At 40.1% G+C, this 20,292-nt stretch overlaps 1 protein-coding gene across 1 annotated transcript in view; it reads right to left on the bottom strand.

Annotated features, from left to right (window-relative positions):
* Positions 1-20,292, bottom strand: part of mIF2 (mitochondrial translation initiation factor 2) — a 195,012-nt gene that overhangs the window by 46,018 nt on the left and 128,702 nt on the right. The window contains exon 10 of the mRNA XM_076188967.1: positions 19,748-19,956. Coding sequence (XP_076045082.1) covers positions 19,748-19,956 — 209 coding nt within the window. The remainder of the gene's footprint in view (positions 1-19,747; positions 19,957-20,292) is intronic.

Below are 20,292 nucleotides of genomic sequence, written 5' to 3'. Positions count from 1 at the left end.
GCCTATTTCTCATTACACTTTTTTATCCACCAAGGCATTTACTCACTTCTCTCAATCAACATTCTACCTCCACCTTCACTCCACTTTTCCTGCCACATTTGCACCCAAGAATCTAAAACTATCCACTTCCTATAGTTGCTCTCCCTTAATGCTCACTTTCAGTCTACTGTCACTTTCACTCCTTGTACATCTCATCACCTTACTTTTACCCACATTTATCTTCAGCTTTCTTCTATCACACACTCTCCCAAACTCTGTCACCAACTTCCTCAATCCCTCCTCTGATCCTGCCACAAGTACAGTGTCGTCCGCAAACAACAGCTGGCTCACCTCCCACTTTTCTCCATTTTCTTTAACCATCTCCAATCCCTGACCCACTACCCTTGCATTTACCTCTCGCACTACCCCATCCATGTATAAGTTGAACAGCCAGGGCGACATAATACATCCTTGACGAAGTCCCACCTTTACCTCGAACCACCCACTCACTCTCTCCATTTCTAATCCTGACACAAGCTCTACTACTCTCATAAAAACTCTTGACAGCTCCTAGAAGCTTTCCTCCTATCCCGTATATCCGCAAAACCTCCCACAGTGCCTTTCTGTCTTCCGTGTCGTAAACCTTTTCCAGATCCATAAAAGCCCAAAAAAACATCCTTCCCCTTTCCTATAGCTTTCTCACATATCTGTATTACCACAAAAATCTGATCTAAACAACCTCTACCCGTCCTAAATCCAAACTGTTCCTCACCAATTACTCCCTCTGTTCCTCTCCTAATCCTCTCAATCAAGATCCTCCCATAAGCCTTCCCAACTACACTTAACAAGCTAATCCCTCTGAAACTACTACATTCACACTTGTCCCCTTTTCCCTTGTAAAGTGGAACTATACAGGCACTCCTCCAGCACTCTACCCTCTCTTAAACAAACATTAAATAACCTCACCAGTCAGTCCACCATCACTGTACCTCCTTTCTTTAGACATTCTGCATGGCATCCATCCAGACCAGGTGCTTTACTTGCTCTCATCATCTTAACAACTGCCTTCACTTCATCCTTCCTTATTTCTCCTCCATTTTCGTCACTCATCACTCTCATTTTCTTAGCATTTCCCACTGCAGCTATCTTTCCCTCCCTATCCTCCTTCACATTAACAACTCCCTAAGATATTCTGCCCATCTTCCTCTTATTGCCTTCTCTTCCATTATTATCTCTCCATCTGCACCTTTTACCTTTTCTTCTCTACTTGATTCGCCTCCTCTTCCTCTCTTAATTTCTTTCCAAAACATCTTTTTATTATTTTCAAAATTTTCTGTCATACCCTATTCCACATCTGCTCTCCTCTCTGCCTCCTTTACCTTTTGCTTTCTCTTTTCTTTTCTTTGTACCTCTTATATGACTCCCTCGTCCTATTTTGTAACCAATCTGAGAAGGCTCGCTTCTTCTCTTCTACAACCTTCTTTGTTTCCTCATCCCACCATTCACTACACCTTCCTTCTATTTCCTCCTGTCCTTCTTGTTCCACACACCATCTTTGTACACTTTGTGACTCCCTCCTTGAACCATCCCCATTCCTCCTCCACACCTAGCTCTACTCTATCCTTCACTCCCTCCCACTCCTCCTTCAGCTTCTTCTTGTACTCCTTTTCCTTTTCATTTAAAGAGTTCACTCTAAGCACCTCCCTACCTTTTGTCCCTTTCCTCTTTCTCCATCTATCCTCCACTCTCAACTTACCTTCCACCAAAAAATGATCTGATATTCCCCCACCCTCTCCCCTTAGCACATGTACATCCTTAACTCTTCCTATCATAGTCCTATTTACCACTACATAATCCATTAACACTCTACCACCTGTCCATCCACCACCCTCTCCCATGTGTACTTATGCTTGACTTTCTTCTGAAACACTGTATTTGCTATCACCAACTCTCTAGACACATTTCCACCATCAACTCTCCACTATGATTCTTTCCTGGAACTCCACATTTCCCAACCACTCCATCAATTGGATCATTTCCTACCCTAGCATTAAGGTCTCCCAGTACTATTACATTGACATTTCTCCCTAAATCCTCTATGCATGCATTTAAATCTATCCAAAAAGCCTCTCTTTCTTCTATACTCTTCTCACTGCCAGGCCCATATGCACTTACAAAAACCCACATCTCCTTTCCCAGTTTCACCTTCATCCACATTATCCTTGAGGAAACCTCCTTCCACTCCACTACACGTTTACCTATCTCTTCACTTACTAGTATAGCCACCCCTTCCCTCCCTCGCCCTCTCTTCACTCCTGATAACCTCCCACTTACACTCGCCCTTCCCTTTCAGCTTAGTTTCACTCAAAGCCAACATATCCATCTTTCTTCTCACAAACATACTACTTCCCTTTTACTCTCATCTGTACCACATCCACACACATTAAAAGACCCAAACCTTAGGGTGCTGGTCGGAAAACTCCTAGACCCTCTTTTGCCTTTACTTCGTGTGGGAATGTCCCCTGTGGGGCTACAAGGAGAAGGATGCCTAGTCCTAATCCCCGTCCCTTTCTTCTCGCCTCTTATGGTCCAAGTGGAAATACTTGGTGGCAGTATTCTTTTCCCCCACCACAAAAGCAGATGGAGGAAAATACAAAAGAAAGTTATGAAAGTAATCAAAGAAAAGGAAAATTGGGTGAGAGATACAGTTGACAAAGGTAAGTGTATTGTGGTTCATGGTATCTAGGAAAAACATGAAATGTATAGATACCAGAGAGAAAAGGAGAAGGAAATAGCTAACAAGATTCTGAAAGAAATACAGGATGAAGGGCAAAATTTCGATAAAGAAATCGATGAAATCCACGGGATAGGCAAATATTCAAAAGAAAAACAACATACAGTCGACGCCATGGGTATTGGAGCGAAAAATGTGCGCCAATACCCGTGACAAATTATTAAGGACCCCCATTATACACCTAAGAAAACTGACACTGGTATTGGCGCGAAAGCACATGGTAGAGTAGGCGGAGCTTAAGTCCCACGTGCAGACAATAAAGATCTCAGTTGCCTATTGAATAACTCAGTTGCTTTTTGTGATAAGTTGTGACCGCATCAATTGTTTTGTTTTTTTCGCTCTGACGTGCTGTGTTTTTTGTGGGATTTTTGTAATAATGCCATGAGGCCCAGAGCTCACAAGGGAGAAAATTGCAGCAATAAGCTCACTTTATAAGACAGGAAAGTCTAACAAGGATATATCAATCCAGACCAGAGTATCGCTGCGCAGTGTCCAGAGATGGACAAATAAATGCAAGACAGTGGGAGGTGATTATCCCCCACTCCAAGTCAAGAGGACTGGACCAGCTAAAAAGACATCAAAAAGGACTCTGAAGGTTATCCAAAGACAGGTGTAAGCTGAACCAAGGATAACAGCTAAAGAATTGAAAGAAAAAAAATCCAAAACTCCAGCAAGATGTGTCTGTTAGGACAATACAACGCCGCCTCAAGGACGATTTGTCTTATGAGCATCGGGCACCACGATGCAAACCTCTTCTGATGGAGAAACAGAAACACAATCGTGTGAAATTTTGTAAGAAATATCTGAATTGGGACAATGAAAAGTGGAAGAAGGTTTTGTGGACTGATGAGGCTACATTTAATGTTACTGGGAACCGAGGAGGTAAGGTTAGGCTCCGTCCGGGTGCGGACCTGTACCATCCCAAGTACACACAGGGCAGTCAAGCACCCTGATAGTGTCATGGTATGGGGTGCGTTTGGGTACTATGGTGTGGGCAAGCTAGTTATATTACCTAAAAACACAACAGTGAACAAGGAACTGTTGTGTGACCATCTCGAGAATTGCTTTGATTCCTGTAAGAGTGAGGTGTTCATGCAGGATGGTGCCCCTGCACACACAGCAAAACTAGTCAAAGAATGGCTTGAATTTGTAGGAGTGGATTACATAAACAATTGGGCTGGTAATAGTCCAGATTTCAATCCAATTGAAAATGTGTGGGCACTGATAAAACGAAGACTACGAGGACGTAACACAGCAACTGTGGAAAAGCTTGTGAAGGAGATTAAGGACATTTGGGACAACTTAGAACCCTCAATGCTCCAAAGACTGGCTGAATCTGTTCCTCGATGCCTTGAAAGCTGTCTGAAAAGGAAAGGACTACCCACAAAGTATTAGAGGCTGTTAGGTTCTACATATGTTAGTAATGCACTTGTTTTAGTGCTACAGATGAAAAAAAAGCATTGCACCAATACCTGTGGCGCCGACTGCAGACCTTTGAAAATAAAACTAAGAACTCAAATGATAGGCGAGGAGGTATTATCGAAAGCGGTTAATTTGGCAAACAGCGAGAAATTCAAACATATATGGATACAAAAAGAAATGAGTGATGAGGAAAAAGAGAAAGACAAAGCTCTTAGAATTGAAGCCAATGATAGAAATGAGACAAGAACAGAGATGGAAAAAAAATTAGTTTTTTTGGAGAGTGCTGGACTTGAGACTGAAAAAATGGTACATAAAAAAAAATGGAAACTTAACCTCTTCCATACGGTGCCGCCTACGTAGGTGGCATGAGGAGCAAGTGGATACGCGAGGCTGCCATATCGGCGTCTTGATTATATTTATTGTAGTTGTCCCTGCGTAACTGACATACTCTCTAAACTGGCTTCATCACATTTTCTATGGTTATCAAAATTCACGGGTGAAAGAGAGAACGATCGATATAAGCGGTGACTATTTTATATGATGCGAGTATTATGACGCAACATCGTATGTCTGGCAGCTAATGCTGCTAATGCTGCCTGCAAGATTTTGGCCCGGAGTGAAGTGGTTAAACCAAAAAAGAAAAGAAAATATGAAACTGAAAGTGGCATACACAAATATCGATGGCATGATCTCTGGAATCAATGAGTTAAATGACTAGCTAGAAATAGAGAAACCTGGCATCATGGGAATAGTAGAGACAAAATTGAAAGGACCTCTATCAACAAGCATAGTGGGACATGGTCTATACAACCACTGGGCGAAAAATAGAACAGACAAGCAGAGAGGAGGAGTCATGATATTGACCAAAAAGGGAATAAATGTGACAAAGATTATTGAAGGCTAAGGCAATGTAGAATTAATTATGATCAATAATGTGAACAAAAAGATAAAAAGCAGAAAACTTGTAGCAGTGTATGTACCACCAAAAACACGTGTGTTCGGATAGCGAACATTCTAAATTACTGGAAGACACAATGAATGTGCTAAACGAGATACTGAAAGAGGGTGGAAACATAGTAATCATGGGCGATTTTAATGCAAAACACATAATCTGGGAAGAAATGATAGTAAAAGGGGGAGATGAACTTTAGAGCAACTTTCTACTGGATATGACCATCAAATATACCCTAACACAATGGGTTAAGGAAAATATTAGATATAGAAACAATGAGGAACTGTTGAAACTAGACTTAATATTAACTTCTGAACCAGATATTGTGAACAAAATGGAGTATAAAACACCAATTGGAAAGAGTGACCATATACTAATAAAGTCTGAATTAAAAGAACAGAACAATGTAGGTAGGAATGATAAACATAGAGAAGGATGACATTTTGTGAAACTAAAAAAAATTCCAAAACATAAACTGGGATAAATTCTCTAAAGAGAAAACAAAGATGGAAGACAAATGGAACATATTCAAAGAAAAGTACAAGGAAGGAATTAACAAATATGTACCAAAAAAGAAACAACAAGAGATTTATATAAAGTGTTGGTATAATAAAAGATGTAGTGAGGCTAGAGACAGGAGAGACAAAGCCTGGAGAGAGAGAGAGAGAGAGAGAGAGAGAGAGAGAGAGAGAGAGAGAGAAAAAATCCATAAGGCAAACATACACAAAACTTAGGAGCATGTGAATATACGCAGGATAGAAAAAACAAATTATGAAAAAGATATTATAGACAAATGTAAGAATCAACCTAAACTCTTTTACTAATATATAAATGAAAAACTAAAGGATAAACATGAAATAGTGAAACTGCGTGAAGGATATAAAGAATATATAGATGACAAAAAGATGGCCGAAGTTATGATCAGACATTTCAGGTCTGTTTTCACAATTGAGAGCTCACAATTTGGGAAGAAGGAAAACAAGAAAGATCACTCATAATGAAAGAAATAAACGTAACACAAAAAGAAATAAGAGACCAAATAAAAATCCTAGATGTCAGGAAATCGCATGGACCAGATGTAATTGCAAATTGGATACTGAAAGAGTGTATAGATGAACTGACAGATAAACTATACAAGACAATAGACTTCTCACTCAAAGAAGGAAAGGTACCACAAGATTGGAAAGATGCATAGTACCAATATATAAAGGAGGAAATAGGGAAGATCCTACAAACTTCAGACCGGTATCCCTTACAAGCACAGTAGCAAAAATATGCGAAAAAGTTATCAGAAACAAATGGACCAAACACTTGGAAGAAATTAAAATAGTAAACTCCAAACAATTTGGCTTTAGAAGTGGAAAATCATGCACCACAAACCTAATCTGCTTTTGCTTGAAAGTAATTGAGATAATACAAGAAAGAGATGGCTAGGCAGATTGCGCTTTCTTGGATTTGCAGAAGGCATTCGACTAAGTACCACATCAAAAATTAATAAGAAAAATTGAAATAATAGGAGGAATACAAGGTAAGCTGCTGGAATGGATGATGGCTTTCTTAACTGGGAGAAAAATGAGAGTGGTACTTAAGAGACAAAAATTCGAACTGGGAAGATGTGAAAAGTGGCATCACGCAAGGTTTTGTATTGGCTCCTTTAATGTTTGCCATATATATATAAATGATATGGATGAGGGAGTAAATTGTTACATGAACTTCTTTGATGATGATGGCAAATTACTAAAGAGAGTGAGAACAGAAGATTGCAGATCGCTGCAAGAAGACTTAAACAAAATATGGGAATGGAGTCAGAGATGTGAGATGAACTTCAACATTAAAAAATGTAGCATAATGGAAATTGGAAACAGAGTATCGAGTCAATATAAAATTGGAAACAAAGAAGTTAAAAATGTCAATTCAGAAAGGGACCTGTAAGTAATCATCTCAAGTGACTTGACATCTGATAAACATGTCAATAAATTATTTGGAGAGACTTATAACTTATTAAGATCAATGAAAGAGGCTTTCAACTACACAGATGAGATGGTAAAAAAATAGTTGTTACACTGATAAGACCTAAACTAAAATATGCTGCAACACTGTGGGCACCTAGCGCAAAGAAGAGCATAAGAAAATTGGAAAGAATCCAAAGAGTTGCAACAAAAATGGCACCTACACTGTCAAATCTGACATCCGAACAAAGATTGGAGAAATTACATGTCAACACTGGAACAGAGAAGAGAAAGAGGTGATTTGTTGACCATATACAGAATTATGAAAGAGATGGAAGTTCTCAATAGAGATGACTTATTAAAGTGGGACAGAAGAGAAACAAGAGGACACGAAAAGAAACTAAAGAAAGACAGTTACAGAAGATACCTTAAAAAAAAAAAAAAAAAAAAAAAAAAAAAAAAAAAAACGGAGAAACAGTGAATGCCAGAACTATACACGATTTTAAGAATAAACTGGATGTTGGGATATATGAAAATGGGTCACTACGAGCATAGCTCTCATCTCGTAAAATGCAACTAGGTAAATACTCACTCTACCCCCATCCACCCCTTATTTCCTCCTCATCTTGGCATCTCATGGATGAAGGGTCATTCGGTCTTCTGCCCACTGCCCAGATTAGAAGCAATGCAGCGAGAGACAGCACATCTACAGTAAGGCCATTTCAATTACGCAATGACCTCCCTCTATGTCCCCTCAAGCAGAAATCAGAAAAGACTGGGAGAAATCCCATTGGGCTGCATCAAAATATCATCCACACACAACCCCTTATAACCTTCATGCTGTGTGAGTACCATACTACTGACACATGTTCTAGTCTTGGACAGATCAAGGATTCTATGAGTTTTTCCATCATCTCCTTATCCATGTAGTAAAAAGCGACTAATATGTCTGTCAGGTGACAGGCTGTCTTATATTAATGCTAAAAATTTAGCTGCCCGACGTGCGATGTTGCGTCATAATAATCGCATTATAAAAAATAAAGTCAGTGCTCAATCGTTCGTTCTCTTTCACCCGTGAATTGTGATAACCATAGAAAATATGATGAAGCCAGTTTAGAGAGAATGAAGGTTACTTAGGTACGACTACAATGAATATAATCAAGACGCCGACGTCGGCATCATCGCGTACCCACTTGCTCCTCATGATGCCTACGTAGGCGTCACCGTATGGAAGTGGTTAACACTCACTTCCAGTCTGCTGTCCCTTTCACCCCTTGTACATCTCATCACCTTACTTTTACCCACATTTATCTTCAACTTCCTTTTTTTGCATACCTTCCCAAACTCTGTCACTAAGTTCCTTAATCCCTCCTCTGATCCTGCTACAAGTGCAGTGTTGTCCACAAAGAACAGCTGGCTTATCTCCCATTTTTCTCCATTTTCTTTCACCATCTCCAATCCCTGCCCCAATACCCTTGCATTTACCTCTCGCACTACCCCATCCATGTATAAATTGAAGAGCCAGGGCGACATAACACATCCTGACGAAGTCCCACCTTTACCTCGAACCACTCACTCTCTCCATTTCTAATCCTAACACACACTCTACTACTCTTGTAAAAACTCTTGATTGCTGAATCACTCAAGTAAAATTTTAAAAGATTTGACACACATGACCTTCCAGATCTAAAACCAAACTGTCTGCCAAAATATATATTCATCTCTTCAAAGTATCTGGTCCAGCATTCTTTCACAATCTTTTCACATAATTTCACTATTATGCTGGTCAGTGATAGTAACTTATAACTTAGGGATGTTTTATTACTTCTACCTACACATTAGCCCTTTCCCAATCATAGGGCACCATGTCTTTTAATGAATATACAACTGAATCTTGTCTGCCAGAAGTTCCCTATATTTTTTAAGTGTCCACTTTGAGATCCCATCAGGTCTTGAAGCTTTTGTCACATCCAATGGTCCCAAAAAATTGAGAATTTCCCTCTAAACCCAAAATCTTGCTCCTCTCACTTCTAAAATACTGCTCTCCTTTGTGGGAACAGATTGGAAACTTTCATTCATTGTGTCTGCCTCAGCTGAAGCCTACTCAAAAACCTCACCATCCATCAAAAATGGATGGGTTAAACATTTGGAGGAAAAAACTATACTGAATCCAAAGCAATTTGGATTCAGACAAGGAAGATCATGTACAACAAACTTGATCTGCTTCTACTCGAGATATAATACAAAAGAGAGATGGTTGGGCAGACTGTGCTTTTCTGGACCTACAAAAGGCATTTGATAAGGTACCACACAAGAAACTCATAAGAAAAATAGTCAATAGGTGACATCAGAGGAAAATTATTGGAATGGATGAAAGACTTCCTGACTGGGAGGAAAATGAGAGTAGTAATTAGAGATAAATTCTCAAATTGGGAAGAAATGATAAGTGGTGTCCCGCAGGGATCAGTACTGGCCCCGATCATGTTTGCCATATACATAAATGACATGGATGAAGGAGTAGTGTTATATGAATTTCTTTGCAGATGATGCAAAAATACTAAAGAAAGTAAGAATGGAGGAGGATTGCAATTCATTACAAGACTTGGACAAGATCTGGAAATGGACTCAAAAGTGGGAAGTGAAATTCAATATCAAGAAATGTAGTATAATGGAATTTGGAAAAAGTAAAAACAGAATATCGAGAGATTATAAAATGGGTGAAGAGGTCAAAAAAGTAAACTCGGAAAAAGACCTTGGAGTGATGATCAGCAAAGTGATGACAATGGCCAAACATATTAATAAAATAGTTGGAGAAACCTACAATTTATTGAGGTCAATAAAAGTGGCATTTGTCTATTTGGATGAGGAAATGATAAAAAATATTTTAACTACACTTATAAGACCAAAACTCGAGTACGCAGCAACACTATGGACACCCAGTACCAAAATGAATATAAAAACATTAGAAAGAATACAAAGAGCAACAACAAAACTGGCACCAAGTCTTTCCAAAATTACATATGAACAAAGACTGTCCAAATTAGAATTACCAACTCTGGAACAAAGAAGGGAAAGAGGAGACCTACGATATTATCTTTAGTATTATGAAGGGAATGGAAATTTTAGGTAAGAATGATTGATTGAAATGGGACCATGGAAAAGCATGAGGACATGAAAAGAAACTTAAAAAAGATAATTACAGAAGATATCTGAAAAAAAAAAAAAAAAAAAAAAAAAAAAAAAAAAAAAAAATCTTCCCACACCGAGTGATAGATACGTGGAACAAATTAGACAAAGAATCAGTGTGTGCAAACACTATTTAAGATTTTAAGAAAAAACTTGATGCTGAAAGATACAAAGACAGGTAACCATAAGCATTGCTCCCTTTCTGTATGATACTAGGTAAATATTAACTTGGTGATTACTTCCGTATGTCTCAATTTACCAGTGATAAACCTGTAAATCTGTTTTGGTTCATTTCTACAATTATCTACAATACCCTTTCAAGATTACTTCTTGCTACCCATAGATTCTTGTATACAGTAGTCCTTTCTAACTTGTGTCTTGCTTTTGTTTTATCACTTCTTCTCTCTCTAGCTTTTCTAAAAACCAGGTCCCTGGCTTTTTTTGCAATCTCACACCTTTTGTTAAACCAGTCACGGTTTTGCTTCTTCCTTCCATTAATCTTTGGCACATGTTTGTTCATTATCAGGTTGTAAATGTCAAGAAATATTTTCCATGTTCTACTTATTCTTATGGTATTTGGGAAGGGAGATATGGGTTTTTGTAAGTGCATATGGGCCTGGTAGTGAGAAGAGTGTAGAAGGGAGGCTTTTTGGATAGATTTTGAATGAGTGCATAGAGGGATTAGGGAGGAACGTCAAAGTTGTCGTACTGGGAGACCTTAATGTTAGGGTAGGAAAGGAACCAATTGGAGTGGTTGGGAAATGTGGAGTCCCAGGAGAGAATCATAGTAGAGAGTTGATGGTGGAGATGTGTTTAGAAAGAGAGTTGATGGTGGAGATGTGTCTGGAAAGAGAGTTGATGATAGCAAATACAGTGTTTTGGAAGAAAGTCAAGCATAAGTACACATGGGAGAGGATGGTGGATAGAAGGGTGGTAGATAGAACATTAATGGACTATGTAGTGGTAGATAGGAGTATAATAGAAATAGTTAAGGGTGTACATGTGTTAAGGGGAGAGGGTGGGGTAATATCAGATCATTTTTTGGTGGAGGGTAAGTTGAGAGTGGAGGATAGATGGAGAAAGAGGAAAATGACAAAAGGTAGGGAGGTGCTTAGAGTGAACTCTTTCAATGAAAAGGAAAAGGAGAAGGAGTACAAGAAGCTGGGAGAGGAGTGGAATGTAGTGAAGGATAGAGTAGAACTAGGAGTGGAGGAGGAATGGGGATGGTTCAAGGAGGGAGTCACATGGTGTGCAAAGATGGTGTGTGGAACAAGAAGGACAGGAGGAAATAGAAGGAAGGGTAGTGAATGATGGGATGAGGAAACAAAGAAGGTTGTAGAAGAGAAGAAGCGAGCTTTCACAGATTGGTTACAAAATAGGATGAGGGAGTCATATGAGAGATACAAAGAAAAGAAAAGAGAAGTAAAGCAAAAGGTAAAGGAGGCAAAGAGGAGAGCAGATGTGAAATGGGGTTAGAGTATGACAGAAAATTTTGAAAATAATAAAAAGATGTTTTGGAAAGAAATTAAGAGAGGACGGGGAGACAAATCGAGTAGAGAAGAAAAGGTAAAAGGTGCAGATGGAGAGATGATAATGGAAGAGAAGGTAAGGGGAAGATGGGCATAGTATTTTAGGGAGTTGCTAAATGTGAAGGAGGATAGGGAGGGAAAGATAGTTGCAGTGGGAAGTGCTAAAAAAAATGAGAGTGATGAGTGAGGAAAATGGAGGAGAAATAAGGAAGGATGAAATGAAGGCAGTTGTTAAGATGATGAGAGCAGGTAAGGCACCTGGTCTGGATGGATGCCATGCAGAATGTCTAAAAAAGGGAGGTACAGTAATGGTGGACTGGCTGGTGAGGTTATTTAATGTTTGGTGGAGAGAGGGTAGAGTACCGGAGGACTGGAGGAGTGCCTGTATATTTCCACTCTATAAGGGAAAAGGGGACAAGTGTGAGTGTAGTAGTTTCAGAGGGACTATTTTGTTAAGTGTAGTTGGGAAGGCTTATGGGAGGATCTTGATTGAGAGGATTAGGAGAGGAACAGAGGGAGTAATTGGCAAGGAACAGTGTGGATTTAAGACAGGTAGAGGATGTGTAGATCAGATTTTTGTGGTAATACAGATATGTGAGAAAGCTATAGGAAAAGGTAGTGATGTTTTTTTTGGCTTTTATGCATCTGGAAAAGACTTATGACAGGGTAGAGAGGAAGGCACTGTGGAAGGTTTTGCAGATATACGGGATAGGAGGAAGGCTTCTAGGAGCTGTCAAGAGTTTTTATGAGAGTAGTAGAGCATGTGTCAGGATTAGAAATGGAGAGAGTGAGTGGTTTGAGGTAAAGGTGGGACTTCGTCGGGGATGTGTTATGTCGCCCTGGCTGTTCAACTTATACTTGGATGGGGTGGTGCAAGAAGTAAATGCAAGGGTGGTGGGTCAGGGACTGGAGATGTTTAAAGAAAATGGAGAAAAGTGGAAGATGAGCCAGCTGTTGTTTGCGGACGACACTGCGCTTGTAGCAGGATCAGAGGAGGGATTGAGGAAGTTGGTGACAGAGTTTGGGAGAGTGTGTGAAAGAAGAAAGTTGAAGATAAAAGTGGGTAAACGTAAGGTGATGAGATGTAGGAGGGGTGAAAGTGACAGCAGACTGGAAGTGAGCATTAAGGGAGAGCGACTGGAGGAAGTGGATAGTTTTAGATACTTGGTTGCAAATGTGGCACGAAAGGGTGGAGTGAAGGTGGAGGTAGAATGTAGATTGAGAGAAGCAAGTAAATGCCTTGGTGGACTGAAAAGTGTAATGAGGAATAGACATTTGGGAATGGATGCTAAGAGGAGACTGTATGAAGGAGTGATTGTGCCAACAGCAGTGTATGGGGCAGAAACATGGAACATAAGAGAGGAAGAGAGGTGTTTGAATGTGTTTGAGGTGAGGTTTCTGAGAAATATGATGGGGGTTACTAAGCTGGATAAAGTGAGAAATGAGTAGGTGAGGAGGAGAACAGGGGTGGTAAGGGAGTTGGGAGATAGGGTTGATGAAAGAATATTAGGATGGTTTGGACACATGGAAAGAATGAGTGAAGAAAGACTAGTAAAAGAGGTATGGATGGCAGATGTGGAGGGAGTGAACATGAGGGGGCATCCTAGGATGAGATGGATGGATGGGGTGAAAGGGGTTTTGGGGAAAGGGGAATGTCTGTTGAGGAAGGACGAGAGAGGATAGAAGATAGGGGTGAATGGAGAATGGTTGTATATGGATGATGTTGTGATACATGAGGTGGAATGGGTGGGGGATGGGGGGTGAGGTAGTATGTGTGAGAACAATTTGATGCAGCCTGAAGGGATTTTTTCTTGTCTTCTCCTTTTCTGCATTTGGGGACGCCAATTTAATGAAGCGGCCTTGCGACACTGCCTCTGACCCAGGGCAGTGGGCAAGGTGCAGGGATGACCCGTCATCCAGGAGGTGCCAAGATAAGAGGGAGGGTGGAGGGGAGTGGAGTGTATTTAGGAATGGAATGGGTGGGAATGGTTTTTATGCCTTTTTCTTTTTGGCTACCTCCCTTGTAAGGGGGAAAAAGCCTTGGTATATGTATGTATTCATGAATTCCTCAGTCTGCTTTTCCAAAGAATTTCTTCAAGCCTGAGTAATCTGCATTCCCTAAACTGAGTCTCCTTTGCCTAAATGATTCATTTGTTGGCTCTATTTCCTCATCCTCCAGGTGAAATTAAATTGTTACATGGTCACTTTTTCCTATGGGGCAAAGGTAGTTTATAAAGCTCAACATGTCTAGTAGCAGATTTAATCTTGTGAGAATGTCATTTCTTCTTACCAGAGTCATTTCATTTACCCACTGGCTTATTGTGCTCTCCATCACTATAGAAGCTCCATATATGAAAGGGATATGTACCTTTAAACATTTCCGTGTATTGATAATTTGTATATTAAAAAAATTATCCCACAAGTAACCCTAAGGTAAGTGCTTGACAGATAGTAAAGCTCTTAAATCTACAGTTGTAATGCCAATAAAAGATAAATGAACTTCAAACTAATGTCTAATCAATAATTTAGTACCAAAGTTAAAACAAACAACTGTAGTGAGGTCTGCGACATGATACACTGCACATGTTCAGCTGGCCTCCTCTGAATCCTGGGTTGAAGTAGGTGAGGCAGGGTAAGCTACTGGTGGAGTCTGGGATGACACAGGACAAATTATTTCAGAATCCTGGGATGAGGCAGGTCGAGCTAGTGAAGCAACCTTGGTTCTTGTTGTTGTTCCCTAGGCTGTCTGGCCAAGCAGTCCCATCTCCCTATGGGACACCATGCCTGGAATGGGGTTTTCACACAAATCCTTTATATAGTGTATCCAGTGTTGTTGATGTGCATGATTGTGTACAATGCAGTCTTCCATAATATGTTGTATGGTATGGGGTGAAGTGTCTCTCTGACCTTTCAAAGTTGGCAGACCTGGTGCTTTTAGTCTTTCCTCATATGGTTTATCTGCCAAGTTGGGAACCAGTTTGGTTCCTGTCCTTTGTATTCTCTTGATCTTGTTTATATCCTTCACTAGTTGTAGGGACCATAACACTGAGACATATTCTAGTCTTTAATAGATCAGGGCTTCGATGAGTTTTTTCATCATCTCTTCATTCATATATTGAAAAGCTGTCCATGTCTCTCCCACAATCCTACTGATATGTTTGTCAAGTGACAGGTTATCTTTTATAAACACTCAAATCTTTCTCTTATTTTGCTTTTGTAATGTGTTCACTTCCCAAGGAATAGTTTAAAGGTGGTATTTTGCAACTACTATCCATTTCCAGTACTTTGCATTTTTTAGTATTGATTTTAATTCTTATTCTTGGCTCCATGCAAAACTGGTGTCTTGACCTTTTTCCATTAACCTACAGATCTGATTGTTTTTTCACTCTTTTAATGATTTTTGCATATTCTGTGAACATGCTGGCATAAATTGCTATACCTTCTATCATGTCACTGACATAGAAAGAAACATTATAGGAGCTAGCACTGAACCTTGTGGTACACACAGTCTCTTGCAGCACATTGATCACACTAAAGTAAAACATTAAAATGTTGGACAAACGTGATATTCCAGATCTGAAGCCAAACTATCTGCATCATCTGTGAACATGTTTCCATAGCTTGTTGTACCTTCCATCATGTCACTGATAGACAAGAAACATTATTAGTGGAAACACTGAACCTTGTAGAACTCCATTTGTTACTGATCTCCATCCTAATACTTTTTCCTTTACTACTGTTCTCATGTATCTTCCCTTCAAAAACCCTTTCATCCAATTGAGTAGTTTGCTTCTTAGTCCTCTAATATGCTCTGATTTCCACAAAAGTCAATTGTTAAGTACATACATATACCAAAGGCTTTTTCCCCCTTACAAGGGAGGTAGCCAAAAAGAAAAAGGCATAATAATCATATAGGGTAAATTGTAAAAAGGCATAATAACCATATAGGGTCAATTGTAGAGTACATACATGCATATACCAAAGGCTTTTTCCCCCTACATGGGGGTTAGCTAAAAAGAAAAAGGCATAGAAACCACTTCCACCCATTTCATTTCCTATATATTCCACTCCCCTCCACCCTCCTCCCTCCCTCTTATCTTGGCACCTCCTGGATGATGGGTCAACCCTGCATCCTGTCCACTGCCCTGGGTCAGAAGCAGTGTTGCAAGACACAGCACATCCACAGCAAGGCCGCTTCATAAATTCGGCGACCCCCCCCCCTCTCTGTCCCCTCATGCAGAAAAGGAGATGGGGGAAAAATCCCTTCGGGCTGCATCAAAATTTTTCCTCATACAACTTTCTCACCCCCTATCCCCCACCCACTCCCCCTCATGCATCACAGCATCATCTATACACAACCTCTCTCCATTCACCCCTATCTTCTATCCTCTCCTGTCCTTCCTCCACAGACATTCCTCTCTTTTGTAATGCCCCTTTCACCCCATCCATCCATCTCATCCTAGGACGCCCCTTCATATTCACTCCTTCTACCTCTACCTTCCATACTTCTTTTACTAATCTTTCTTCACTCATTCTTTCCATGTGTCCAAACCATCCCAATACTCTTTCATCAACCCTATCTCCCAGCTCCCTTTCCACCCCTGTTCTCCTCCTCACCTCCTCATTTCTCACTCTATCCAGCCTAGTAACCCCTATCAGACTCCTCAGACATTTCATCTCAAACATATTCAAACTACTCCTCTCTTCCTCTCTCAAGTTCCATGTTTCTTCCCCGTACATTGCTGTTGGCACAATCACTCCTTCATATAACCTCCTCTTAGCATCCATTCCCAGATGTCTATTTCCCATTACACTTTTTAATCCACCAAGGCATTTACTCACTTCTCTCAATCTACATTCTACCTCCGTCCCCACTCCTCCCTTTCCTGCCACATTTGCACCCAAGTATCTAAAACTATCCACTTCCTCCAGTCTTTCACCCTTAATGCTCACTTTCAGCCTGCTGTCACTCTCTCCCCTTGTACATCTCATCACCTTACTTTTACCCACATTTATCTTCAGCTTCCTTCTTTCACACACCTTCTCAAACTGTCACTAACTTCCTCAATCCCTCCTCTGATCCTGCTACAAGCGCAGTGTCGTCAGCAAGCAACAACTGGCTCACCTCCCACTTTTCTCCATTTTCTTTAATCATCTCCAACCCCTGACCCACTACCCTTGCATTCACCTCTCACACCACCCCATCCATGTAAAGATTGAACAGCCAGGGCAACATAACACATCCCTGACAAAGTCCCACCTTTACCTCAAACCATTCACTCTTTCCATTTCTAATCCTAACACAAGCTCTACTACTCTTGTAAAAACTCTTGACTGCTCTTAACAGCTTTCCTCCTATCCCATATATCTGCAGTACCTCCCACAGTGCCTTTCCGTCTACCCTGACTTAAGCCTTTTCCAGATCCATAAAAGCCAAAAAAAATCATTATCTTTTCCTATAGCTTTCTCACATATCTGTCTTACCACAAAGATCTGATCTACACAACCCCTACCTGTCCTAAAACCACACTGTTCCTCGCCAATTACTCCCTCTGTTCCTCTCCTAATCCTCTCAATCAAGACCCTCCCAACTACACTCAACAAGCTAATTCCTCTGAAACTACTACACTCACACTTGTCCCCCTTTCCTTTGTAAAGTGGAACTATACAGGCACTCCTCCAGTCCTCCGGCACTCTACCCTCTCTTAAACAAACATTAAATAACCTCACCAGCCAGTCCACCATAACTGTACCTCCTTTCTTCAGACATTCTGTATGGCATCCATCCAACCCAGTTGCCTTACTTGCTCACATCATCTTAACAGCTGCTTTCATTTCATCCTTCCCTATTTCTTTTCCATTTTCCTCACTCATCACTCTCATTTTCTTAGCACTTCCCACTGCAACTATCTTTCCCTCCCCATCCTCCTTCACATTTAGCAATTCCCTAAAGTACTTTATCAAAATCCTTCTCTAGGTTGAGATACACACTGTTCACCCACCCCTCCATCTCTTGCAGCACATCAATCATTCTTGAGTAAAAGCTTTAAAGGTTTGGCAACAAATAACCTTCCAATTCTAAAGCCATACTAACTGATTGCCCAAATATTCATCTCTTCAAGATATGAACATTCTAAAATATAATCAATTTGGCTTTAGATCCAGATGATACAAGAGGGATGATTTTGCCTACTGCACTGTATGAAGCAGGCAGACAAAAATAACCTAAACCTGTTTGAGATGAAGTATTTAAGAAGTATAGTGGGTATTATGATGAATAGAGTAAGAATATAGAGATGAGACAGAAAACAGGGGTGGAGAGCTAGGAGATAGGGTTGATCAAATAATGATGAGATGTTCTGGGTATATGGAAAGAATGAACAAGAAAAGACTAGCAAGAAGATGTAGGAAAAAGAAGTGGATGGAAGGACCTTGAAGAGAAGATTAAGAATAGGGTATATGAATGGGTTAAAGGGGCATTAGATGCAAGAAGAATGTCTGTCAAATGAGGAGTGAATGGAGTTAGGTTGTAAATGTATGAGCAAATGATATGACATTAACCAGCTCTGGTTGTCAAAGATGTGAGGGGCAGTAGATGGGTTTTTGGATGGATGCTATGGATGTAGATGTCAATTCTGACTTGGCCATCCACATTGTAGGGTGGAAAAGGCCTTCTGTCATATATATGTCTACATGAATGTACTATATTTTTACTTATGGGTATTATATTTTCTATACAAGATATCAGAAAATTCCATGTTTTGAGTACCCTTTTCCATAATGTAGACTTTTTAGCTCATATGAAACACTTTCAAATATAGGATATATTTCCCATCTACTATAGAATACTTCCAGTAGTCAGAAAATTCCTTTCCACAGAATTCCTCTACAACATTTGTTATAACAAATGGAAGACTTGTAATTGTTACTTTGAATTTCACTGATTGAGAACTTACAGCCCCACAGTAGAAAACAATGGACTTTGGGGCATCACACAGACTTCTCTAGAAAGAAATGTTTGACTACTATCTGTGTGGCTCTGTTTCTATGTCACCAGCTAGTGGTGGTGGTGGAGGAGGAGGAGGATGTAACTTAGGTTTGTTACTTAGACTAAGTGATGTAGGGAGTGAATGATGTATAGGTTGGTTCCTGTTCTTTATTCTGACAAGAAGGCAGCCTAAGAGAGTTGGGTGTGAGTCGCCTTGAACGGGGGTTAACTGCAGACTGAACAGACCTAAGGACATTAGGTACAACTTAGACAGAGACAGAGTGCCAACTCAACCCAGGCAGCCAATATAAACACCCCTGCAGACTGAGAAGAAGTGAAGAGAAAGGTCACACAGAAAATGGCCCAGATTCTACATGAGTTGTGTTTCCACAATAGTATAAATGCCTTCACTACAGGCACACTGTGGCTGTAGCCTATACATGAATGATATGATTGATTGATTTATGGAATTTTTGGCTTGAAGGCCAAGCGATGAATGATATGAGGCTGAGGGCCAGCTATTCATACATAATTTATCTTTTAATTGTCCACCCACACAGCAACAATGATACAGTAAGCATAAGTATTGCATCAGAGAGCATGTGGGGGACTATGTACACCACAAGGAAGAGGAGAAAGACAAAGGGAGCAGTCACCGGCTGTTGGTGGTGTGGTGCTTAGGTGCTTCTGTTGGGTGCTACTATGTCTAGCCTGTAAGAGGCTGCACCGCTGGAGTCCTTCAACAGATAAGAGGGAGATCCCCCTCCCCTCCCCCTACACATACAGTAAGTCTACAAGTGGACACAACTGACCCTCACCTCTTTAAGAAGGTGTGGCCCCAAAGGACTGGAACCTGGTCTACAGACCTGGCCAGAAAGTCACTTTCTTAGAAAAACAATCATATATACCAACACTTATTTTGCACTTTTATATAAATTTTCTCATTACCTTAATCCTAGTTTTCTCCTCTCTTCCAGCTGGGCCTTGTACACCTTGAGATGCTCCTCCAGTTTGGCCTGAATCACAATTTCATCTTCCTTCTGTTTCTCTTGAAGCTTCTGGTTTTTCCTCCATGTCACAACTTGTTGTGCATGCTTCTCTGAATCAACTTCCAATACTTCATCACCAGCAGAAGGTAAATCTCTCCAACCTATAATCTGTGTAACAAAATTAAACATAATGAAATATACTGCTACTAGGATACATATACAAAGGTTCCAAAGTCCTGTCAGTAAGCTTTGCCACTATTGTTCATGTAATTTAATCTTATTTTGTTCTAGTATATAATTAACATGTTTAACTCCAAGTCCACATATAATCTCACATAAATTAAAGTGAATGACCTGACTTGTTTTCTTTCACATTCTTGTAACTTAGGTTTAGTTTGACCAAAATATGACAGTTTTTCATTTACTCTCTAAAAGGTAAAGGCCATCTTCATCTTTCATAATACCTAACTAGTCAAGTGGTGACCCTGCAAGATAAGACATCAA

Source organism: Oratosquilla oratoria, chromosome 8 (genome assembly GCF_046742065.1).
Source record: "Oratosquilla oratoria isolate Oo_2021 chromosome 8, ASM4674206v1, whole genome shotgun sequence".
Classification (NCBI taxonomy): Eukaryota; Metazoa; Arthropoda; class Malacostraca; order Stomatopoda; family Squillidae; genus Oratosquilla; species Oratosquilla oratoria.
This window is presented reverse-complemented; position numbering and strand designations above follow the sequence as displayed.